At 67.5% G+C, this 24,967-nt stretch overlaps 1 protein-coding gene across 1 annotated transcript in view; it reads right to left on the bottom strand.

Moving 5' to 3' along the window:
* ZNF148 (zinc finger protein 148) overlaps nt 1-24,967 on the bottom strand; it is a 69,408-nt gene that overhangs the window by 29,249 nt on the left and 15,192 nt on the right. The window contains exons 2-4 of the mRNA XM_029072657.2: nt 12,410-12,701; nt 6,176-6,301; nt 364-487 (exon numbers count right to left, since the gene is read on the bottom strand). Coding sequence (XP_028928490.1) covers nt 364-487; nt 6,176-6,301; nt 12,410-12,685 — 526 coding nt within the window. The 5' untranslated portion in view covers nt 12,686-12,701. The remainder of the gene's footprint in view (nt 1-363; nt 488-6,175; nt 6,302-12,409; nt 12,702-24,967) is intronic.

The following is a 24,967-nucleotide window of genomic DNA, read 5'->3' as shown; positions in this document are numbered from 1 at the left end:
CGATGATAACGACAACAGCGACGGTACCGGTTCAGCGCCTACTATGCGCCGAGCACCGTTCCGAGCGCCGAGGCAGTGACGAGGAACCAGGGAAGGGGCCGGGGGAGGAGCGGACGGGGACCGGGGCGGGAGGGCCGACGGGGGGGGGGGGGGGCCGGAGGGAGCCCAACGGGGGGCCGGCGGGGGCGGGGACGGACCACCCGGGGCCCGGAGGAAATCCAAACGGGCGCCGGCGGGGGACCCGGCGGGGTCCGGAGGGAGGCGGGGGAGCGGCCGGCCCGGGGGCGGGGGGACCTCCCGGGGACGGGGACGGGGACGGGACCCCCCCCGGGGGGGCCGGCGGAGGGGGGCCCGGGCGGCTACCTGTGTGGATGAAGACGTGTCTCTGCAGGTGGTAGTTGGTCCGGAAGGCCGCGTTGCAGTGCTCGCACACGTGGGATTTGGGGGTTTTCAAGCCGAGGGACCCGTCCTCGTTAATGGTCAGTATCTAGGGCGGGCGGACACAACCAGACCGGTGACCGTCACGGGAACGGTCGAGCGCTCGCCACGCGCCGGGTGCCGCGCCGGGGTCGGTCGCGGCCCCCGTCCCCCGTCCCCCGGGGGGGGGGCTCCCGCCCTCGACTCCCACCCCGCGGGTGAGGGAACCGAGGCCCGGGGACGCGACCGGCCCGGGGTCGCCCGGCGGACGAGCGGCGGAGCCGGGACCGGAACCCACGCCCCCCCCCCCCCCACCCCGGACCGCCCGGGCCGCGCTCCGGCGCGGAGCCCCGCAGGCCCCCGGGGTCCGGTACGGGGCTCCGCCCGGACGGGGCGCCCGGCGCGGCGCTCCGCACGGAGCAGGAGCCCGGCGCGGGGAATCGCCACCCGACGGCCACTCGGGACGGGGCCGTACACGCGGCGGGCGCGCGGCGGGGAGGAACGGGGCGCCCCTGACGGAGAGCCCCGCGTCCGGGACGCGCACCCCGAGCGTCGCGGGGGCGGGGCCGGGCGCCCCGCCGACCGGGAAGCCGCGCGGCCCAGAGGGCGGAGCCCGGGCCCGGGGGCCGGAGGACCCGGGTCCGGATCCCGGCTCCGCCGATCGCCCGCCGGGGGGGACCCTGGGCCGACCGCTTCCCCCCTCTGGGCCTCGGTTTCCTCAACCGTACAGTGGGGGTTCTATCCCTGTTCTCATTCCTCCCCCCTCCGCCCATCCAGACCGCTACCACGGTAGGACAGTCGCTCATCGTATCCCTCCCGGATTCCCGCGCCGGCCTCCCTCCCTCCCGTCTCTCCCCGCTCCGGTCTATCCTTCGCCCCGCCGCCCGGCTCATCTTCCCGCAGGAACGCTCCGGGCCCTTCGCTCCCCCTCTCAGAAACCTGCGGCGGTCGCCCGTCGACCTCCGCACGGAACGAAAACTCCTCACCCTGGGCTTCGAGGCCGATCCGTCCCCCGGCCCCCTCCCACCTCTCCTCCCTCCTCTCTCTCCCCCGCCCGCCCGCCCGCCCGCCCGCCCGCCCGCCGTCCCCCGGTCTCGCCCGTCCCGCCGCCGACCTCCGGCCCGCCTCCTCCCGCGGTCCCGGGACGCCCTCCCTCCTCGCCTCCGCCGGACCCGCTCTCTCCCCCTCTTCCGAGCCCTACCGAGAGCTCACCTCCTCCGGGAGGCCTTCCCGGACCGAGCTTCCCCTTTTCCCTCTGCTCCCCCTCTGCCCCCCCTTCACCTCCCCTCCGCTAAGCCGCCCTTCCCCCCCTTTTCCCTCCGCTCCTCCCCCTCTCCCTTCCCCTCCCCTCGGCACCCCGCTCGTCCGCTCGTTTGTCTGTATTTCATTTCCCTATTCGTTCTGTTAATGAGGTGCCCATCCCCTCGATTCTATTTATCGCTGTCGTTTCCGTCCGTCCGTCTCCCCCGACTAGACCGTGAGCCCGTCGACGGGCGGGGACCGCCTCTATCTGTGGCCGACGCGTCCGTTCCGGGCGCTCGGTCCGGCGCTCTGCACGTGGTAAGCGCTCGATAAATACTATCGAGTGAACGAACGATCCTATTCATTCAGTACCGCCGCCCGCTGACTCGCGTCGACGTCCGCCTCCCCGCCGGTTACATTACGAGCCCTCCGTAGGCGGGGATTGTCTCGCTTTGCTTTCCGAGCGCTTCGCGAGCACCCGATGAGCGCTCAATAGATCCCGCTGAACGAATTCACTCGATCGCCTCCGAGCGCTTGGGAGAACCACGGACGGACGCGTCTCCCGCCCGCGACGGGCGAGTCGCTTGGCTTCTCCGGGCCTCAGTTCCCTCATCTGGAAAAGGGGGATGAATAATAATAATAATAACGTTGGTATTCGTTAAGCGCTCGCTAGGCGCAGGGCGCCGTTCTAAGCGCCGGGGGAGATCCGGGCTCATCGGGTCGTCCCGCGGGGGGCTCCCGGTCAATCCCCATTTTCCAGATGCGGTCACCGAGGCCCAGAGGAGCGAAGCGACTCGCCCCCGGTCCCACGGCCGACGGGTGGCGGAGCCGGGACTCGAACCCACGACCTCCGACCCCCCCCGCCCGGGGTCTCTCCGCCGAGCCCCGCCGCTTCTCCCCGGAGCCAGGGAGGAGGGGGCCGCGGCCTCCCGGGGCCACCCCTGGGCCCTCGGGCCCGACCGCCGGCCTTCTCGCCGCCGTTCCCGTCCGCCCGGCTTCCCCCGATTAGACCGTGCGCCCGTCGTCGGGCAGGGACCGTCTCTCTCTGTTGCCCGGTCGTCCATTCCAAGCGCTCGGCCCGGCGCTCCGCGCAGAGTGAGCGCTCAATAAATACCGCCGAATGAATGAATGAATGACCCCCGACCCGCCCCCCCCCCCCCCCCCCCCGGCCCCAGGGGGCTCAAGAAATGCCGGGACCACGTCTGGGGGCACCGCCGGGCCTCCCGAATCAGGGAGCTCCGTTCCTCCGCCCGCCGCCGGGAAGGGAGACCCCCCCCCCTCCCCCCCGGCTCCACTCGTTCAGTCGTATTTATTGAGCGCCTACCGTGTGCGGAGCACTGGACCGAGCGCTCGGAATGGACAACTGGGCAACGGGGAGAGACCGGCCCCGCCCGCCGACGGGCCCACGGTCTGACCGGGGGAGACGGGCGGACCGAAACGGGACGTGATCGCGATTCACGGAATCTACCCTGGAAGCTCCTCGAGGGTAGGGACCGCGTCTATTAATAATAACGATGACGATAACGATAACGGTAACGACGGCATCTGTTAAGCGCTCACAACGGGCAGAGCACTGAGCGCTGGGGAGGACACGAGGGGATCGGGTCGTCCCGCTTGGGGCTCAAAGGTCCCGATGCCCATTTTACGGATGAGGTGACCGAGGGGCCCGGCGGCGGGGCTCGGTGGGGAGAGCCCGGGCCTGGGAGTCGGAGGTCGTGGGTTCGAGTCCCGGCTCTGCCCCTCGTCAGCTGTGTGGCTGTGGGCGAGTCGCTTCACTCCTCTGTGCCTCAGCTCCCTCATCTGGAAAACGGGGACCGAGACGGGGAGCCTCCCGTGGGACCACCTGATGACCCCGTATCTCCCCCAGCGCTCAGAACGGTGCTCGGCACGCAGTGAGCGCTTAACGGATGCCGACAGTATCTCCCTCTGTTGCCCCAAACGCTCGGCGCAGTGCTCCGCACAGAGGTGACCGGAAGCCCCTCGGGGGCGGGGACGGCGTCTACTCCCCTGTCCTCTCCCGAGCGCTCAGCACAGTGCCCTGCGCACAGTCAGCGTTCAATAAAAACCTCTGATGGATGTCCCTCCGGAGCGCTCCCCTCCTCCGGGAAGCCTTCCCACACTGAGCCCCGCCCCGACTCCCCCCCTCGGCTCTACCCCCCTCCCGCTGACGACTCGGCATCTCCCCCAGCGCTCAGAACGGCGCTCGGCGCACGGCGAGCGCTTAACCAGCGCCACGGTTAGAGGCCGCGCGGCTCGGCGGAAAGAGCCCGGGCCCGGGAGTCCGAGGTGGCGAGTTCTAATCCCGGCCCCGCCGCCCGTCTGCCGCGCGACCCTCTCGGGGCCTCGGTTCCCTCATCCGGAAAACGGGGAGGAAGAGGGTGAGCCTCGCGACCCGATGACCCCGCGTCCTCCCCCGGCGCTCGCAACAGCGCCCGGCGCCTAGTGAGCGCCGAATGCCGACATCGTCGTCGTCGTCGACGGATTCGACCCATCTCTCCCGACGCTATCGAGGCCTACGTGTTCCGTCGTCTGTCTCCCCCCTCTCCGGACCGTGAGCCCGTCGTTGGGCGGGGACGGTCTCTGTGGCCGACCTGGACCTCCTAAGCGCTCAGTACGGTGCTCCGCACCCGGGAAGGGCCCGACGGATACGACCGGACGGATGAACGAGCGCGTGAATGAATCTCTCCTGCCGGCGCCGTGAACCCGGGGTCCCGGCGGCGCCGACCCTCCTTCGCGGACGCCCCGGGGGCTCGCGGGAGCCCGGGGGGGGGGGGGCGGCGACCGGGAGGGACATTTTGAGAAAGAGCCCGGGCTTGGGAGCCCGAGGTCGCGGGTTCGGATCCCCGCTCCGCCCCCTCGCCGGCTGGGCGCCCGTGGGCGAGTCGCCTCGCTTCTCTGGGCCTCGGTTCCCTCATCTGGGAAGTGGGGATCCATTCATTCATCCAACGGTATCTACTGAGCGCTTACTACGTGCAGAGCGCCGGACTAAGCGCCTGGAGCGAGCAAGTCGGCGACAGAGGGAGACGGTCCCCGCCCTCCAACCGGGGGAGACGGACGGACGAGAACGATGGCGACGAATGGAGTCGAGGGGAAGGACGTCTCGTAAAAACAACGGCGACTAAATGGAATCGAGGGGCTGGAGACCGGGAGCCCCGCGTGGGACAACCCGGTGACCCCGCATCTCCCCCAGCGCTCAGTACGGCGCCCGGCACATAGGAAGCGCTCGACAGATACCAACATTATTATTACGTTTCAGAGGCGGGCGAGGAGGGGGCCGCCCCGGGGGGGGCCGAGTCGGGGTGGACTTTCCGATTAACAATAATAACGATGATGACGATGATGATGAGACCGGAAGCCCGTCGTCGGGCGGGGCTCGTCTCTATCTGTTGCCCGACTGTCCGTTCCGAGCGCTCGGTAAATACGACCGAGCGAACGGCGTCCCCCGCCTTAGGTCCTCGGGCGTACTCGGGGGGTTCCCGGGAGTCCCGGCGCCAAACGGAGGGTCGGCCGATCGTTCGTTCATTCGGCCGTATCTACCGAGCGCCTCCCGTGTGCCGAGCACCGTGCTGAGCCCCTGGGAAAGTAGACTGCAACTAGGCGTCCCGTCGCGCACCGCCCGCCTCGCCCCCTCTTCTCCTCGAACCCCGGGCGGCCGTGGCCGGGCCCGGCCCGGAGGGGGGACGGCGGCCGAAAGGCGGCCACGCGCCCACCCCTGCCTGCTCCTCCTCCTGTGTCCTTCCGTTCATTCCCTCCTATCTATTGAGCGCTCCCTGTGCGCGGAGCACCGTACTGAGCGCTCGGGAGAGGACGACGATAAACGGGCACATTCCCTTCCTGCTCCTCCTCCTCGCGATGTCCTTCGTTCATTCCATCGTCCTTACTGAGCGCTCCCCGCGCGCAGGGCGCCGTACTGAGCGCTCGGGAGAGGACGACGATAAACGGGCACGTTCCCTTCCTGCTCCTCCTCTTCCTCCTCCTCCTCACGTATCCCTCCGTTCATTCCATCGTCCTTACCGAGCGCTCCCCGCGCGCAGGGCGCCGTACTGAGCGCTCGGGAGAGGACGACGATAAACGGGCCCATTCCCTGCTTCCTCCTCCGCCTCATGTATTCATTCCATCGTATTTATCGAGCGCTCCCCGTGCGCAGAGGGCCGTACTAAGTGCTCGGGAGGCGACAGTACAACAATAAACGGGCCCATTCCCTGCTTTCTCCTCCTCCTCCTCCTCCTCGTGTATTCATTCCGTCGTATTTATCGAGCGCTCCCCGGGCGCAGAGCGCCGTACTGAGCGCCCGGGAGAGGACGATTCAACAGTAAAGAGGCGCGTGCCCTTCCCGCTCCTCCTCCCTCTCCTCGTCCATCCTTTCCTTCGTTCCGTCGTATCCGTTGAGCGCCGACCGGGCGCCCGGCGGAGGACGGCGCGACGATCGAGGGGCGCGTCCCCCGCCCCCGCTCCCCGGCGGACGACCCCGGGGGCGGGCGGCGCCGGGGGGGGGGGGGGGGGCCGCGCCGCTCACCTTGGCCGGGGACCTCTGTTTCCGCTTCTTCTTCTTCTGCAGGTCCACGGGCTCCCGCGCCGGCTTCTTGTCCCGCTTCTGGGGCTCCGGCCCGTCGGCGAAAGTCATCTCCTGCTTCACGCTCACCTGCCGGCACAACGGGGCCCGCTCGGACGCGCCCGGCGGGGCGGGGGGGCGGGGGGGGGGGTCCTCCGGGGGGCGCCCCCGGCCCCTCGCCCGGCTCGGAGGAGGAAGGGAATCTGGGGCTCCGGGACCGCTTCCTCCTTCCCGCTCCCGCCCCTTCCCGCCCCCCGCCGCCCCCTCGCCCTTCCCTCTCAAGCGCCCGCTAGGGTTCGAGCCCCGTTCTAAGCACCGGGATGGATAGAAACGAACGGGGTTGGACGCGGGGGTCACGTCGGTATCCGTTACGCGCCCCCCGGGCGCCGAGCGCCGTTCTAAGCGCTGGGGGGAGATCCGGGGGCAGCGGGTCGTCCCCCGGGAGGCTCCCGGTTCATCCCCGTTTTACAGACGAGGTCGCCGAGGCCCGGAGAAGTGAAGCGACTTACCCACGGTCGCACAGCTGAGAGGCCGCGGAGCCGCGCAGCGACCCGCCCGAGGTCACGCGGCGGACGGGTGGCGGGGCCGGGATTAGAATCACATCTACACTGATGCTACTGACGCCTCTTTACTTGTACTTGTTTTGTGGTGATGACGATGACGATAATAATAACGATGGCATTTGTTCACTCAGTCGCTAGTATTCACCGAGCGCTTACTTGGCGCAGAGCACCGGACCGCGCGCTTGGAACGCACAATTCGGCACCGGACAGAGACCGTCCCTGCCCAGCGACGGGCTCACGGTCCAATCGGGGGAGCGCTCAGTTTGTTAAGCGCTTACTATGCGCAGAGCACCGTACTGAGCGCTGGGGAGGATACAAGGTGAGCGGGTTGTCCCACGCGGGGCTCGCAGGCTTCATCCCCGTCTGACGGACGCGGGAACCGAGGCCCGGAGAAGCGAAGCGACTTGCCCGAAGTCACAGGGCTGAAAGGTGGCCGAGCCGGGATTAGAACCCGGGCCCTCCACTGAGCCGCGCCGCTCCCCTCTGGCCAGGGCAGGGGAATTCTGTTGTAGTCTCCCAAGCGGTTAATACGGTGCTGGGTACGCAGTAAGCGCTCAATAAATAAGATCGATCGACCCCCGGCCCCCGCCTGCCTCCTCGCCCGGCGCTCGTTCGTTCGGTCGTACTTATCGAGCGCCTGCCGCGTGCGGAGCACTGGACTAGGCGCTCGGAATGGACGACCGGGCGACGGACGGATAGGGCCCGTCCCCGCCCGACGACGGGCTCGCGGTCTGAACGGCCCCACCGACCTGCCGGCCGACAGCTCTCCCCCTCGTTCGTTCGTTCGTTCGTTCGTTCATTCATTCCATCGCATTTATCGAGCGCCTGCCGCGTGCGGAGCACTGGACTAAGCGCTCGGAATGGACGACCGGGCGACGGATAGAGGCCCGTCCCTGCCCGACGACGGGCTCGCGGTCTCAGCGGCCCCACCGACCTGCCGGCCGACAGCTCTCCCCGCCATTTTCCTTCATTCGTTCATTCATTCATTCATCCATTCATTCAATCGATCAATCGATCGTATTTACTGAGCGCTGGCTATGCGCGGAGCCCCGGATTAAGCGCTTGGAATGGACAACTGGGCGACGGATAGAGCCCGTCCCCGCTCGACGACGGGCTCGCGGTCTAACGCCTGCCACTTGTCAGCTGTGTGACTGTGGGCAAGTCACTTAACCTCTCTGTGCCTCAGTGACCTCAGCTGACAAAGGGGGCTGAAGACCGGGAGCCTCCCGTGGGACCACCCGATGATCCTGTATCTCCCCCGGCGCTCAGAACGGTGCTTGGCACGTAGTGAGCGCTTAACAAATACCGACATTATTATTATTATTATTATTATTATTATTGTTATTAAACGGCCCCATCAATCTGCCAGCCGACAGCTCTCCCCCTCGTTCATTTAATTGGATTTATCGAGCGCCGACTCTGTGCGGAGCACTGGACTGAGCGCTCGGAATGGACGATCGGGCAACAGATAGAGACCGTCCCTGCCCGACGACGGGCTCACGGTCTCAACGGGGGGGGGGGGGACGGACGGGGGGACGGGGACGGGACGGACAACAAAACGCCACCTCCCCCTCCCCCTCCGGGCCTCCTCCGCCGGGAAGCCGGCCCCGCTCCGCCGCCCTCTCCCTGCTCCCGCGGCCCCGGCCCGGGGACCCCAGATCGGGAAGGGGGGACGGGCACGATCGACGCCCCCCTCCGCCCCCCGAGACCGAGCCGGAAATCGGACGGCTCGCGACCCGACTGACGGGACCGTCGCTGACGGGAAACTGTCACACTGTCCTCTCCCGGGCGCTCGGTAGAAGCTGCGAGGCTCAGTGGAAAGAGCCCGGGCTTTGGAGTCCGAAGTCACGGGTTCGCGTCCCCGCTCCGCCGCTTGTCGGCTGGGTGATCGTGGGCGAGTCACTTCGCTTGTCTGTGCCTCAGTGACCTCATCTGGAAAATGGGGATGAAGAGCGGGAGCCCCACGCGGGACGACCCGATGACCCTGTATCGAGCCCGGCGCTCAGGACGGCGCTCTGCCCGTAGTGAGCGCTTAACAAATACCGACATTATTATTATTATTGCGACCACTGATTAATTGGTTTTTTTTAAAAAATAGCATCTGTTAAGCGCTTACTATGAGCCAGCCACCGTACTAGGCGCTGGGGCAGACCCGAGCCGGTCGGGTTGGACACGGTCCCGGCCTCCATCCCCGCTTCACAGATGAGGGAACTGAGGCTTAAGCGCTCACCAGATACCAACGTTATTCACCCCCTCATCGTCAGCCGAGACCCCATGACCGAAACCCAGGCGAGAGCGACCCGGCCCGAACAACGGTACCTCCTGAGCGCTCGCCGTGCGCACGGCACCTCAATGAGGACTTGAGGGACTACGATACCGTCAAGTTGGCAGACACCGGCCCCGCCCGACAGGACTCCGAGTCGATCGATGGATCGAGCGAGCGAGCGAGCGAGCGGCGGTATACATCGAGCGCTTACCGCGTGCAGAGAGCCGTAGCGGGCGCCCGGGAGAGCACGGCACAACAGAGTTGGGAGACACGTTCCCTGCCCGCACACGTTCCCTGCCCGCAGTGAGCTCAGGGTCTAGACGGCGGGGGGGGGGCGGGAGGGAGACGTTAAAATAAATCCATCAGCGTTGGTATTTGTTAAGCGCTTACTATGTGCGGAGCACTGTGCTAAGCACTGGGGCAGACAAAGGGTGATGAGTTTGTCCCACGTGAGGCTCACGGATGATCCCCATTTTACAGATGAAGTAACTGAGGCACAGAGGAGCGAAGCGACTCGCCCGCAGCCGCCCAGCTGACGAGCGGCAGAGCCGGGAGTCGAACCCACGACCTCTGATTCCGAAGCCCACGCTCTTTTCACTGAGCCGCGCTGCGTCGGGGATACGGACTTAAGGGCCGTGGGGTCGAGGGAGGGGGATATATCAAGTGCTTAGAGATCCAAGCGCCGCGCTCCCCAGCACCCCGACCTCACTTCTTCGCTGCCCCTAGCTCTCGGCCCTCCCGCCTCCGTCCCCTCGCTCCCGCCGCTCCCCCCGGCCCGGCTCTCCCCGCCTCCCCCCGTCGGTCAGGGCCCGGCCCTCCCTCCTCCGCCCCCTCGCTCCCGCCGCTCCCCCGGCCCGGCTCTCCCCGCCTCCCCTCGTCAGAGTCCGGCTCTCCCACCTCCGCCCCCTCGCCTCCGCCGCTCCCCCGGCCCGGTTCTCCCCGCCTCGGCGGGCCTCTGGAATCCTGCCTCCTCCGAAGGGTCCTCCCCGGCGAACCGCCGGCCTCCCTCGGGGTAGGGGCCACGGAGCCGCCTCCGTCCCACCCGTCCTCGGGCGACCCCGGGGGGACGGGTCCTCGGGCATCCCCGGGGGCGTGAGCCACGGCGCCTTCTCGGGCGTCGGGCCGGGAGCCCGTCACCGGGCAGGGGTCTCCTCTATCTGTTGCCGAACCGTCCATTCCGAGCGCTTAGCGCAGCGCGGGGCACCCAGTAAGCGCTCAATAAATACCACCGAACGAATCCCCTGCCCGATCTTCCCGCCGACCCCAGGGTCGAGGGGGTGGCGACGAGCGAGCGAGCCCGACTTCCCCGGTGCGGTGGAAGCTCTCTGCGGGAAAGGTCCCATCTGACACTTCTCCGAGTGCCTGAACCTTTGTTTTGGGTTGTTTTTTTTTTATCGTTATTATCACTGCGATATTTGTTAAGCACTTACTGCGTGTGCCAGACACTGTTCTAAGCGCCGGGGTGGATACAAGCAAATCAGGTTATATCTTTATTACCCTATTCATTTTGTTAATGAGGTGTCCATCCCCTCGATTCTATTTATCGCTATCGTTTCCGTCCGTCCGTCTCCCCCGACTAGACCGTGAGCCCGGCGGCGGGCGGGGACGGTCTCTATCTGTTGCCGAACCGTCCGTTCCGGGCGCTCGGTCCGGCGCGCTGCACGTGGTAAGCGCTCAACAGATACTACCGAATGAACGGGCACGGTCCCCGTCCCGCGTGGGGCTCACGGTCTCAACCCCCTTATTACAGCTGAGGTCGCTGAGGCGTAGAGAAGCGAAGTGATCCGCCCGAGGTCACACAGCAGACAAGTGGCGGAGCCGGGACCGGAACCCATGACCTTTCGACTCCCGGACCCGCGCTGCATCCGCTGCGTCGGGCGGCTCTTCAAGCGCCGGGGTGGCTCCGAGCTCAACAGGTTGGCCACGGTCCCCGTCCCACCTGGGGCTCGTGCTCTTAACCCCCACTGGACGGATTCCCGGAGAAGGGAAGCGACTCGCCCAGGGGCACACAGCCGCAGAAAAGCCACGTGGCGTCCGGGAGGACCTGGGTTCTGATCCCGGCTCTGCCGCCTGTCTGCGGTGTGACCCTGGCCAAGTCACTTGGTTTCTCTGGGCCTCAGTTCCCTCATCCGGAAGACGGAGACTGAGACCGTGTGACGACGGCGAGGACCGCATCTGTTCAGCGCTTACTATGCGCTAAGCACTGTTCTAAGCACCACGGGGCCGGGGGGGGGGGGGGGGGGAACGGGTACAAGGTGATCAGGGTGTCCCACGTGGGGCTCACAGTCTTAATCCCCATTTTCCAGACGAGGTAACCGGGGCACAGAGAAGTGAAGTGACTTGCCCAAGGCGGCGGAGCCGCGATTCGAACCCCACGACCCCTGACTCCCAAGCCTGGACCCTTCCCACCGAGCCACGCTGCTCCTCGCTGTGTCCGACCCAATTACCCCGTACCCGTCCCAGCGCTCGGTACAGCCTTCGGCAGACGGGAGGCGCGTAACGAATCTCAGAATTACTGAGAAGGGCACGGGCCCCACGGTTAAAAAGGGCGTGGGTTCTAATCCCGCTCCGCCACCGGTCTGCTGCGTGACCTCGGGCAGGTCACTTCACCTCTCCGGGCCTCAGTTCCCTCGCCTGTAAAATGGGGATTGAGACCGTGGGCCCCACGTGGGACGGGGACCGGGTCCAACCCGATCACTGCGTATCTAGCCCGGCGCTCAGCACGCTGCCTGACACTGAGTAAGCGGGTAACAAACAAATACCGGCATCATCGGAAAGAGCCGGGGCCCTGGCGTCAGAAAGACCTGGGTTCTGCTCCCGCCTCCGCCTCCTGTCTGTCGCGTGACCCCGGGCAGGTCACTTCACTTCTCCGGGCCTCAGCTGCCTCATCTGGGAAACGGGGATGAAGACGGCGCGCCCCACGGGGGACAGACACCGAGCGCAACCCGTGGCTCGGCGGAAAGGGCCCGGGCTCGGGAGTCGGAGGTCACGGGTTCCGATCCCGGCTCTGCCCCTCGGCGGCCGGGTGACCGTGGGCGGGCCGCTTCGCTGGGCCTCGGGTCCCGCATCTGGAAAACGGGGACTAACCGGGAGCCTCGCGTGGGACGGCCCGATGACCCCGTATCTCCCCCAGGGCTTAGAACGGTGCTCTGCACCTAGTGAGCGCTTAAATACCAACATCATCGGGATCTTAACAGATCCTTGAGCGCTTAACAGATACCACCGGGCGGGGGGCGGGGGGGGGGGGGGACGGGACGGACATACCCACACCAAAAACCCAAGAGAGCGGCAGAGGCGGCACCGGAACGCGGGCCCCGGGCCCGCCGGACCCTCCCCGCCCCCGGTCCCGTCCCCCCGGGCGGCACTCACGGGGACGCTGACGGCGAACTGGAGCCGGTCGGGGCCGTCCGTCTCGTCGTCGCTCTTGACCGTCTCCTCGTGCACCATGAGCTCGTCGTGGGACATCAGGTCCTGGTGCGGCGGGGGCTGGTGCCGCCCCTCGCCCCCGGCGCCGTCCTCCGCGGGCCCCGGCGGGGCCGGGCCCTGGGGCCGGGGCTCGGGACCCCCGGCCGGACCCCGGGGCGGCCCCTCGCCGAGCCCGCCGCACTTCAGGAACAGCCCCTCCAGCTTCTGGTCCACGTTCATGTCGAGGCGGAGCGGCCTGAAACGACAAGGCCGCCGCGGGGAGGAGCCGTCAGGGCCCCCGCCGGCCCCCTCTCCCGCCGCCCCCTCCTCCCCGCCCCTCCCCCCGAGAAACCGTCCGGAGCCCGCCCCGCTCGGGCCCGGGGGCCGAGGCGCTCGTCCGGGCGGGAGAGGACCAGGCGCCGTAGGAGCCCGTTGGGGGCGGCGACCGGCCCCCTTTATAATCATGGTAACGTTGGCATTCGTTAGGCGCTTACTATGTGCAAAGCACCGTCCTAAGCGCTGGGGGGGCTACGAGGGGATCAGGCTCTCCCCCGCGGGGCTCACGGTCTTCATCCCCATTTTGCAGACGAGGGAACTGGGGCACAGAGAAGTGGCCCGCCCGAGGTCACACGGCCGACGAGCGGCGGAGCCGGCATTCGAACCCGTGATTTCTGACTCCCTGGCCCGTGCCCCTTCCGCTGTGCCACGCGGCTTCTCTACTGCCCGGCTGTACTTCCCAAACGCTTAGCACGGCACTCTGCGCGCCGGAATAACGACGTTGGTATTTGTTAAGCGCTTACTATGTGCCGAGCGCCGTTCTAAGCGCCGGGGGAGACTCGGGGTCGTCGGGTCGTCCCCCGGGAGGCTCGCGGTTAACCCCCATTTTCCAGATGAGGGAACTGAGGCCCGGAGAAGTGAAGCGACTCGCCCACGGTCACCCGGCTGCCAAGCGGCGGAGCCGGCATTAGAACCCGTGACCCCTGCCTCCCAAGCCCGGGCTCTTTCCGCTGAGCCACGCTGCTTCCCGTAAGCGCTCAATAAATACGTGGGTTCTAATCCCAGCTCCGCCGCTTGATAACGCCGGCATCCGTCAAGCGCTTACTCTGTGCCGAGCGCCGTTCTAAGCGCTGGGGGAGATGCGGGGTCATCGGGTCGCCCCAGGTGAGGCTCCCGGTCTTACTCCCCATTTGACGGATGAGGTCGCTGAGGCCCGGAGAAGTGAAGCGACTCGCCCACGGTCACCCGGCTGACGAGGGGCGGAGCCGGGATTCGAACCCGTGACCTCCGACTCCCAAGCCCGGGCTCTTTCCGCCGAGCCACACGGCTGCCTCGGGCGAGTCACTCAGCAACGTCGGTATCCGTTAAGCGCTTGCTACGTGCCGAGCGCCGTCCTAAGCGCTGGGGTGGACACAAGGGAATCAGGCTGTCCCCCGTGGGGCTCCCACTCTTCATCCCCATTTTACGGACGAGGGAACCGGGGCCCAGAGAGGTGAAGTGACTCGCCCAAAGTCACCCAGCCGACGAGCGGCGGAGCCGGGATCCGAACCCATAGTCTCCGACTCCCGAGCCCGGGCTCTTTCCACTGAGCCACGCCGCTTCTGGGCCTCGGTTCCCTCACCTGGAAAAGGGGGATGAAGCCTGCGAGCCCCACGAGGGACAACCCGATCACCTGGTAACCCCCCGGCGCTCAGAACGGCGCCCGGCACGCAGGAGGCGCTTAACGGGCACCGCCGTCGTCGCGATCATCACGGGATACGCCCGGACGAACGACCGAAGGGACTGACGCGGCAGCCGGACGGGGAGGGGAGGGTGGGCTTCGGCCGCGTCGCGAGGGCCGTGAGCGCCGGGACCGGGCGACGGACCGAATACGCGGGTCGGACGGCCGACGGCAACGGAGCGGTGGCGGTATCCGTCCGACGCCCGCCGCGTGCCGAACGCCGTCCTAAGCGCCGGGGGAGACACGGGGTCGTCGGGTCGTCCCACGGGAGGCTCCCGGTCTTCGTTCCCATTTTCCAGATGGGGTCGCCGAGGCCCAGGGAAGAAAACGGCGGTCTCCGTCAAGCGCTCGCCACGCGCGGAGCACCGTCCTGAGCGCCGGGGAGGAGACGAGGCGATGGGGTCGTCCCCCGCGGGGCTCGCGGTTTCGATCCCCGTCGTCCAGATGAGGTCGCCGAGGCGCAGAGAAGCCAAGCGACCGGGCCGAAGTCACCCGGCCGGCGAGCGGCGGAGCCGGGGTTAGAACCCACGACCCCTGACTCCCGGGCCCGGGCGCCTTCCACCGGGCCGCGCGGCTCCTCACGGTAACGTCGTCGGGAACGAGAGAGGGGAGTGGAGGACCACGCCAAGACCGCGGGTCTGCGAGGCAGGGAGGATGGCGGTGGCTCCCGTAACGTCCCGGCTAGATTACTGCGTCGGCCTCCTCTGCGATCTCCCGTCGTCCCGTCTCTCCCCGCTCCGGTCTATCCTTCGCTCCGCCGCCCGGCTCACCTTCCCGCAGGAACGCCCGGGGCCCGTCACTCCCCCTTCTTTAAAAAACCTCCGGCGGTCGCCCGTCGACCTCCGCTCCGGACAAAAACTCCTCACTCCGGGCTTCGAGGCCGTCCGTCCCCCGGCCCCCTCCCACCTCTCCTCCCTCCTCTCTCTCCCCCGCCCACCCGGCCCGCTCCGCTCCTCCGCCGCCCGCCCCCTCGCCGGCCCCCGGTCTCGCCCGTCCCGCCGTCGACCCCTGGGCCGCGTCCTCCCGCGGTCCCGGGACGCCCTCCCTCCTCGCCTCCGACAGTCTGATTCTCTTCCCCTCTTCGAATCCCTACTTAGAGCTCACCTCCTCCGAGAGGCCCTCCCGGACTGAGCTCCCCCCTTTTTCCCTCCGCTCCCTCTACCGCCCCCTTCGCCTCCCCGCAGCTAAACCCTCTTCTCCCCCCTCTCCCTCCGCTCCTCCCCCCCTCCCGTCCCACCCCCTCGGCACCGTACTCGTCCGCTCGACCGTCTAGGTCTTCATCCCCCTATTTATCCGGTTTATTTCGTTCAATGAGCTGTACGTCGCCCCGATTCTATTTAGTCGCCATCGGTTTTTACGGGACGTCCTTCCCCTCGACTCTATCGATCGCCATCGTCCTCGTCCGTCCGTCTCCCCGGATCGGACCGTGAGCCCGTCGGAGGGCGGGGACCGTCTCTGTCCGCTGCCGATCTGCCCGTTCCGAGCGCTCGGTACGGCGCTCTGCACACAGTAAGTGCTCGGTGAATACCGCTGAATGAATGAACCAACGAATGGTGGCGTCTACGGTGATGGGAAAGTGGCGGGAGGGCAGGGCTTGGGTGAGAAAAGACAGGGAGTTCCGTCCGGGACGCGTCTGAAGGGTCGGTGGGACATCCAAGGGGAAACGGTCTGAGTGATAATAATAATGACGACGGTATCTGCTAAGCGCTTACCACGTGCAAAACGCTGCTCTAAGCGCCGGGGGGGGGGGGGGCACAGGGTCATCAGGTTGTCCCCCGTGGGCTCACAGTCAATCCCCATTTGACAGATGAGGTCACTGAGGCCCAGAGAAGTGACCTGCCCAAAGTCACCCAGCTGACCGGCGGCGGAGCCGGGATTCGAACTCACAACCTCTGACTCCCAAGTCCGGGCTCTTTCCACTGAGCCCCGCTGCTTCTCACGGGCACGTCGCCGGGCAGGGCCGGTCTCTCTCCGTGGCCCGACTGTCCATCCCAAGCGCTTAGGACAGCGCTCTGCACACGGTAAGCGCTCAATAAATACGACTGAGCGAACCGACGAACGGATAAAGGGCTTACCGGGTGCCACGCGCTGGGGCAGGTACAAGACAGTCGGGTTGGACAAGGTCCCCTGTCCCCCACAGGCAGCGCGGCTCAGTGGCAAGAGCCAGGGCTTGGGAGTCAGAGGGCACGGGTTCTAATCCCGGCTCCGCCTCTTGCCTGCCTCGTGACTCTGGGCCGGTCACTTCACTTCTCTGGGCCTCGGTGACCTCATCCGTGAAATGGGGATTAAAACTGTGACCCCCCCACGTGGGACAAACCGATCGCCTTGTATCCCCCCAGCGTTTAGAACGGTGCTTTGCACATAGTAGGCGCTTAACAGGTACCGTGACGGCTACGGTTCTCCCTGCTTGAAATGGTGGTATCTGTTAAGTATATTAACAGATATACCTAACCGTCTGTTAAGCGCCACCGTTTTAAGCAGGGAGAACCGGAACGGTCGGGGTACCTGTTAAGCGCTTACTACGTACCGCGCGCCCTTCTAAGCGCCGGGACGGATACGAGCTAATCGGGTCGGACCCCGTCCCTGCCATTCGTTCCTTCGATCGTATTTACTGAGCGCTGGCTCTGTGCGGGGCACTGGACTGAGCGCTTGGAACGGACGATTGGGCGGCCGACAGAGACCGGGCCCGCCCAGCGACGGGCTCGCAATCTTCATCCCCGTTTTCCAGGTGAGGGAACCGAGGCCCAGAGGGGAAGGGACTGGTCTAAGGTCACTCGGCCAGCGAGAGGCGGAGCCGGGATCGGAACCCGGGTCCTCTGACTCCCAGGCCCGGGCCTCCTCCGATGCCGTACAGAGTTTGAAACCCCGGGCTTCCTCCTGCCCGTGATCGCTCCGTGTGAGGGCAGGGGTGGCGTCTATCGAGTCTACCGTCCTCTCCCGAGCGCTCGGTAAGTATCGACGCCCGCCTCCCCTCCCCCGCCAGACGATCAGATCGCCGCGGGCAGGCCGTGCGTCTCTGTTAACTTACCTTTTCCGGTATCCGTTAAGCGCTTACCACGTGCCGGGCCCCGGGGCAGATACAAGACAGTCGGTTTGGACGGGGTTCACATCCCACACGGGGCTCGCGGTCGGTCGGTGCCATCTACTTGAGCGCTTACCCCGTGCAGAGCACCGTAGTAATGATAACGTTGGTATCTGTTGAGCGCTTACTACGCGCAGAGCGCCGTTCTAAGCGCGGGGGTGGACACGGGGGGATCGGGCCGTCCCCCGTGGGGCTCCCGGTCTTCATCCCCGTTTTCCAGATGAGGTCGCTGAGGCCCAGAGAAGTGAGGCGACTCGCCCACGGTCACACAGCTGACGAGCGGCGGAGCCGGGATTCGAACCCACGACCTCCGACTCCAAAGCCCGGGCTCCTTCCACCGAGCCACGCGGCTTCTACCGCGCGCTCGGGAGAGGACCCTATCACAATTTACGGTCCCCGCCCGCGACAGGCCTCAAGTCCCCATTTTACCGATGAGGGCACCGAGGCCCAGAAAAGTGACTTGCCCGAGGTCACGCAGCACCGGGCCGTACCGTAGGCTCCCGAGCGCTCGGTACGGTGCTCCGCACGTGGCAGGCGCTCACTAAACAGCGTCGACGACGACGAGCGCTCTCGCGCACGGTAAGGGCTCGGCGGATACTCCGGCTGACGGGCCGATCTCGGACCGATCCAGTTCCGTCGACGCGATCGCGCGGCGGGCTCCCGGCGGCGCGCGCGCGGCGCCGAGTGAGCGCCCGATCGGTGCCGGCGCGGACGGGGCGGGGGTCGCCGGACCAGAGCCGGGGGGTCCGCGCTTGCCCGGCGGCCACGGCGCGAGCCCCCCCGCCTCCCGCAACCCGGAACTGACGCGGCCCGACGGAAACAGGGGCAGAGCGAGGGGCCGGGGGGCAGGGTCCGAGTCCCGGCTGCCGTGCGGGACCTTGAGCGAGTCCCTTCCCGGCTCTGGGCCTCGGTTTCCTCATCCGTAAGATGGGGAGTCCGTCCCCGCTCTCCCTCCTAGACCGGGAGCCCCATCTCCGAGCGCTCGGCACGGCGCTCCGCACACGGCGAGCGCTCGATAAATACGGCAACGAATGACCGATCTTCGATCCACCCCGGCGCCGGGCACGGTGCCCGGCGCGCGGTGAGCGCTCGATTACCACAATTTCTCATCACTCTCATCAGGGTCGCCCGTCCGATCCCTCCAGACCTATAAGGGCGGCCGCGGGCGGGGAACGCGTTGACGGTTCATTCGGTCGCATTGACCGAGCGCTCACCGCGGGCAGAGCGCTCGGGAGAGGACGACGCAACAGTAAACCGTCACGTTCCCCGCCCACGGGGGGCTTACGGTCTAGGGCGGGGAGACGGACATCGATACGTCCCCGGGGCTCTGCCGAGCGCCGGTTCCGCGGCGCCGGGGGGGCCGGCCGCGGGTTCCGGCCCGCGGGGCGGGAAGGGGGAAACGAAACCCCGCCGCCTCCGAGGAGAGAAACTGGAAGCCGGAAGCCCTCCCGTCCCCGGGAGCCCCCCGGCCCCGCCGCCCCCGGGGCGCTGACCGAACGTGAGGGTGGGGGGAGGCGGGCCGGAGGTCGGGGGGGCCGCTCCGGGCCCGTCGAGGAGGGTGGTCGCGGGGCGGGGGGGGGGCGAGGGCGGGATCCCACAGGCCCCGGCCCACCGGCTGCCCCGGATCCGCCGCCGTTTGACCGACCGACCGTTCCGCGCCCTCTGCCCTTCCCCGGGTGCCCGGCGCGGACCGTCCAACCCCGCCCCCGCCCCGCCCCTCTCCCTCCCTGACCCTCCCCGGCGCCCCGGCGCGTCCCATCCGACCCCCCCCGTTCTCCGCCGGTAAGTGGGCGCGGACCGTCCCCGACCGTCCCCCGGCGACGCGGCACGGACCATCCCGCACACCCGACTCTGCCCGCTCCGTCCCCGACCCTCCCCCGGTGCCCCGGCACGGACCGTCCGACGCCCCCGACTCTCCCCCGCTAAGTCGGCACGCGCCATCCCCGACTCTGCCCCGGCGACCCCGGACGGACCGTCCCACCCCCCCGACTCTCCCCTGTCCATCCCTGACCCTCCCAGGCGACCCAGCACGGACCATCCCGTCCTCCCGATTCTCCCTTCTCCGCCCCGACTCACCTCAGTGATCCAAGACCGACCTTCCCACGCCCCCGACGCCCCCCGGGCGGCCCATCACGGACCACCTAATCCCCCCGACTCTCCCCCGTCCATCCCCGACTCTGCCCCGGCGACCGAGCACGGGCCGGTCCGGACCCCCGACTGTCCCCCGTCCATCCGCGACTCTCCCCTCGTGACCCGGCACGGTCCCTCCCGCACCCCCGACTCCTCCCTCTCCACCCCTGACTCTCCCGGGCGCCCCAGCGGGGACCGTCCAACCCCCCCGACTCTCCCTCCTCCATCCCTGTCCCTCCCCGGTGGCCCGGCGCGGCCCATCCCACGCCCCTGCCTCTCCCTTCTCCCTCCCTGACTCCTGCCGGTGCCCCGGCCCGGACCCTCCAACCTCCCTGCCCGTCCTCTCTCCCTCCCTGACCGTCCCCCGGTGGCCCAGCACTGTCCGTCCCCCACCCCCGACTCTCCCTCCTCCGCACCCCGACTCTCTTCAGTGACCCCGCACGGACCATCCCGCGCCCTCGACTCTCCCCGTGTCCCAGAAAAGACCATCCCACCCCCCCGATTCTCGCTTCTCCATCCCCGACTCTCCCCAGTGACCTACTCCTGACCATCCAACACCCCTGACTCTCTCCCAGTGTCCCAACAAAGACCATCCCACCCCCCCGATTCTCCCTTCTCCATCCCCGACTCTCCCCAGTGACCTACTACTGACCATCCCACCCCCCCGACTCTCCCCCGGTGCCCCGGCACGCACCATCCCACCCCCCGACCCTCCCCTCTTCACCTCGACTCTCCCCCGGTGCCCCGGCACGGTCCCTCCCACCCCCCGACCGTCCCCCCTCTCCACCCCTGTCCCCCGGTGCCCCGGCACGGTCCCTCCCACCCCCCGACTCTCCCCCGGTGCCCCGGCACGGACCATCCCACCCCCCCCCCCGACTCCCCCCTCCCCACCCCGACTCTCCCCGGATGCCCCAGCACAGACCGGACCCCTCCTCGAGTCTTCCGGATCGACCCCTCGCCCCCGGCGGCCCGCCGCCCTCCGGTCCGAGCGCCGGTCCGGCCACGGCCGGACCCTTCGGCCAGCCTCCTTGCCGGCCTCCGGCCTCCGCCCCTTCCGTCCGTTCACTTACTGACGCGATCGGACTCATTGATACCGACGCTGCTACTCGTTAAGCGCCGCTCCAAGCACCGGGGTAATCGGGCTGTCCCGCGTGTCTCCATCCGTTGCCGAACTGTCCGTTCCAAGCGCTACGTCCGGCGCTCTGCACGTAGCAGGCGCTCGATAAATACTATCGGGTGAATGAACGCGGGGCTCGGTCTTAATCCCCGTTTTTCACATGAGGTGACTGAGGCGCAGAGAAGTTATTAATAATAATGATATTCATTCAATTGCACGTACTGAGCGCTTACTGTGTGCCCAGCACTGCGGTGTAATAACGGCGCTTGTTCATAACGATGTTGGGATCTGTTCAGCGCTTACTAGGTGCAGAGCACCGTTCTAAGCGCTGGGGGAGATACAGGGGATCGGGTCGTTCCCCCGTGGGGCTCACGGTCTTCATCCCCATTTCCCAGATGAGGTCACTGAGGCCCAGAGAAGCGAAGCGACTGGCCCACGGTCACCCGGCCGACGAGCGGCGGAGCCGGGAGTCGAACCCACGACCTCGGACCCCCGAGCCCGGCCTCCTTCCGCCGAGCCACGCCGCTCCTCGAGCGCTTACTGGGCGCAGAGCGCCGTCCTACCCAGTATCTCCCCCAGCGCTCGGGAGCGGTGCTCTGCGCGTAGTAAGCGCTTACCGAATACCAACGTTATTAGCGTCATCACTAAGCGCTCGGGAAAGCACAACCGTCGGATCCCGGGCCGCGGGCCGCCGCGAGGATCCTCCCTCCGAAGTGAGGGCTAAGCCCTCGGCTTCCCGCTCCGCCCTCGGGGCCCGAAGCCGCCCCTCCACCCCGGGTTCGGGTCAAACCCCCGACCCCCCCCCCCACCTCTTCCGAGGAGCCCTCCCCGCTGGATTTCGGCCCCCTCCCCGGCCCCGAGGATCGGCGCCGGACCCTTCGGGAATAATGACGTGACCGCGGTATTTCTTCGGCGCTTCCTCTGTGCCGAGCGCCGGCCTAAGCGCTGGGGTGGAGACCGGCGCCCCGCCCCACGAGGGGCTCCCGGTCTCGGTCCCCATTTTCCAGATGAGGGAACTGAGGCCCGGGGCAGTGAAGTGACCTGTCCAAGGCCGCACGGCGGCCAGGTGGCGAGGCGGGGATCAGGACGACGACGATAACGTCGGCGCTTGTTAAGCCCTCACTCTGTGCCGAGCACCGTCCTGAGCGCTGGGGTGGACACGGGGTGATCGGGCCGTCCCCCGTGAGGCTCCCGGTCTCCGTCCCCGTTTGACGGACGAGGTCGCCCGAGGCCCAGAGAAGCGACGCGACTCGCCCGCAGTCACACAGCCGACGAGGGGCAGAGCCGGCATTCGAACCCTCGACCCCCCGGCTTCCGGGCCCGGGCTCTTTCCGCCGAGCCACGCTTCAGCGCCGACTACGGGCCGAGCACCGTTCTGAGCGCTGGGGGGGACGCGGGGGAATCGGGCGGCCCCACGTGAGGCTCCCGGTCTTCATCCCCACCTGACGGAGGAGGGAACTGAGGCCCAGAGAAGCGCAGCGACTCGCCCGCGGTCCCCCGGCCGCCGAGCGGCGGAGCCGGGATTCGAACCCACGGCCTCCGACCCCCGACCCCGGCGCTCCTTCCCCCGAGCCGCGCGGCTTGGGATAGGCGCTCGATAAAGGCTCTTCAGTGAACGGAGAGCCCCGGGCCGGGCCGAGGGGCGGATTCTTCCCGGGAAGCGGCCCGGGGTCCGGCCGCGACTCCGGCGTCCCGGGAACGCCCTGCTTTTCCCGGGGACTCATCCCGGCCCCGAGGAGGCCGGCCGCTGCCCGGCGGCGGCTCGGGGGTGGGAGGTCACGGGTTCGGATCCCGGCCCTGCCGCTGGGCGGCCGGGGGAGCGTGTGGGCGAGTCGCTCCGCTGCTCCGGGCCTCGGTCCCCTCGTCTGGAAAACGGGGATGGGGACTGGGAGCCCCACGTGCGACAACGTGATCGCCTCGTATCCCCCAGCGCTTAGAACGGTGCTTCGCACGGAGTGAACGCTCAACGGACGCCACCCGCGAGGAGCACCGCCGCATCGGCGGGGAGCACCTGGGACTCGCCCGAGGTCACTCTGCGGATTCATTCGTTCGGCTGTAACTACGGAGCGCTTCCTTAGAAGCGGCGCGGCTCGGCGGAAGGAGCCCGGGCTTCGGAGTCAGAGGTCACGAGTTCGACTGCCGCCTCTGCCGCCTGCCGGCTGGGTGACCGTGGGCGAGTCGCTTCGCTTCTCTGGGCCTCGGTTCCCTCGTCTGGAAAACGGGGGTTAAAAGTGTGTGAGCCCCACGTGGGACGACCCGACGACCCCGCGTCTCCCCCGGCGCTCAGAACGGTGCTCGGCACCTAGTGAGCGCTTAATAATAATAATGTTGGTATTCGTTAAGCGCTCACTAGGTGCCGAGCACCGTCCTGAGCGCCGGGGGAGACGCGGGGGAATCAGGATGTCCCACGTGGGGCTCACGGTCTTCATCCCCATTTTACAGATGAGGTCACTGAGGCACAGAGAAGTGAAGTGACTTGCCAACATTATCATTATCGTTACTGGGCGCGGGGCGCCGTGCTAAGCGCTTGGAGAGTCCAGTTCGGCCACAGAGAGAGACGATCCCGACCCAACCGGGGGCTCGCGGTGCAGAAGGGGGGGGGGGGGGGCAGAGCGACCGGATTAACCTGCATCTACCTCAGAGTTTAGCACAGTGCCTGACACCCGGTGAGCGGCCTGATGAGCCTGCGCCTACCTCGGCGCTTGACACACAGTAACCGCTTAACGAGCACCATCGTTATCAACTATTATCATTATTCTTGATCGCCGCGCGACCTCGGGCAAGTCGCTTCGCTTCTCTCTCGGTGACCTCGTCTGTAAAATGGGGATTACGACTGTGGGCCCCGCGTGGGACAGGGACCGTGCCATTCACCCATCCGTCCAATGGTCTCTACTGAGCGCTTACTCCGCGCAGAGCACCGTGCTAAGCGCTTGGCACGGACAATTCGGCAACAGGTAGAGACAATCCCCGGCCAGCGACGGGCTCGCGGTCTGAACGGGGAAGACGGACGGCGGAGGAGCAACGTGGCTCAAGTGGCAAGGGCCCGGGCTGGGGAGTCGGAGGTCGGGTGAGTCACTTCACTTCTCTGGGCCTCAGTCACCCCCTCCGTAAAACGGGGACGGAGACCGGGAGCCCCACGGGGGACGACCTGATTACCCTGTATCTACCCCGGCGTCCACAACGGTGCTGCTTGGCGCACAGTTAAGCGCTTGACGACTGCCAACGTCGTCATTACCCCCCCAGGACTTAGAACGGCGCCTGACACACGGAAGCGACCGGATTAACCGGCGTCTACCTCGGCGGTCAGAACAGTGCTCGACACACGGTAGCCATTTAACGAGTACCGTAATTATGAATTATCATCATCGTCGTCTGCCGTGCGACCACGGGCAAGTCACGTGACCTCTCTGGCCCTCGGTCTCCCTGCCTTTAAAACCATCCCTACCCAACAACGCCTCCTTTCCAAATCCACCCCCTCTACCTCCGACCCCTTATTCCTTCGCACCTTATTCATTCCATAGCATTTACTGAGCGCTCGCTACGTGCACAGCACTGTACTAGGCGCTTGGGATGGACAATCGGGCAACAGATGGAGACCGTCCCCGCCCAGCGACGGGCTCACGGTCCAATCGAAGCCCTCGCCCCCTCCCTCCTTCAACCGTTCACTCCCCATCGGCGTCTCCCCCACTGCTTTCCCCCACGCTCGCGACGGTAATGACATCGCCGGTACTCGTTAAGCGCTCACTGTGCGCCGAGCGCCGTCCCGAGCGCCGGAGCGGACGCGAGCTAATCGGGTCGGAGGCGGTCCCCGTCCCCACGCGGGGCTCAGGGTCTCCGTCCCCATTTTACAGGGGAGGGAACTGAGGCCCAGAGAAGTGACTTGCCCCGAGTCATCCGGCAGACAACGTGGAAGAGCTGGGATCGGAACCCAGGTCCTTCTGACCCCCAGCCTCGTGTCTCCCTCCTTCCCTCCACTCCCCAAACTCCTCGAGCGAGTCGTCCACGCCGGCCGTTTCCGCTCTTCTTCCGATTCTGTCCCGGCCCCCCCGGCCCCGATCCGGCCCCCGGCCCCCCGGCCCCGCCGCGACGTCCCTCTGGGAGGTCGCCGGCGTTCTCCTTCTCGCCGGACCCACCGGCGTCTACCCCGCCCTCATCCTCCCCGACCCCTCGGCTGCCTCGGACGCCGCGGGCCACCCCCCGCCCCCGGAAACGTTATCCAGCCTCGGCCTCCCGGCCGCCGGCCCGGTTCTCCTCTCGTCCCTCCGGCCTCTCGTTCCGCGCCCCCCCCCCCGGCGGGCTCCTCCTCCGCCTCCCGCCCCCTCGCTCCGGGGGTCCCCCGAGGCCCGGTTCTGGGTCACTCGTTCATTCGATCGTATTTATCGAGCGGAGCACTGGACCGGGCGCTCGGAACGGACGGTCGGGCAACAGACTGGGCTCGCGGTCCAACCGGGGGAGACGGACAGAAACAAGACAACT

This window comes from Ornithorhynchus anatinus, chromosome 1 (assembly GCF_004115215.2).
Source record: "Ornithorhynchus anatinus isolate Pmale09 chromosome 1, mOrnAna1.pri.v4, whole genome shotgun sequence".
Classification (NCBI taxonomy): domain Eukaryota; kingdom Metazoa; phylum Chordata; class Mammalia; order Monotremata; family Ornithorhynchidae; genus Ornithorhynchus; species Ornithorhynchus anatinus.
This window is presented reverse-complemented; position numbering and strand designations above follow the sequence as displayed.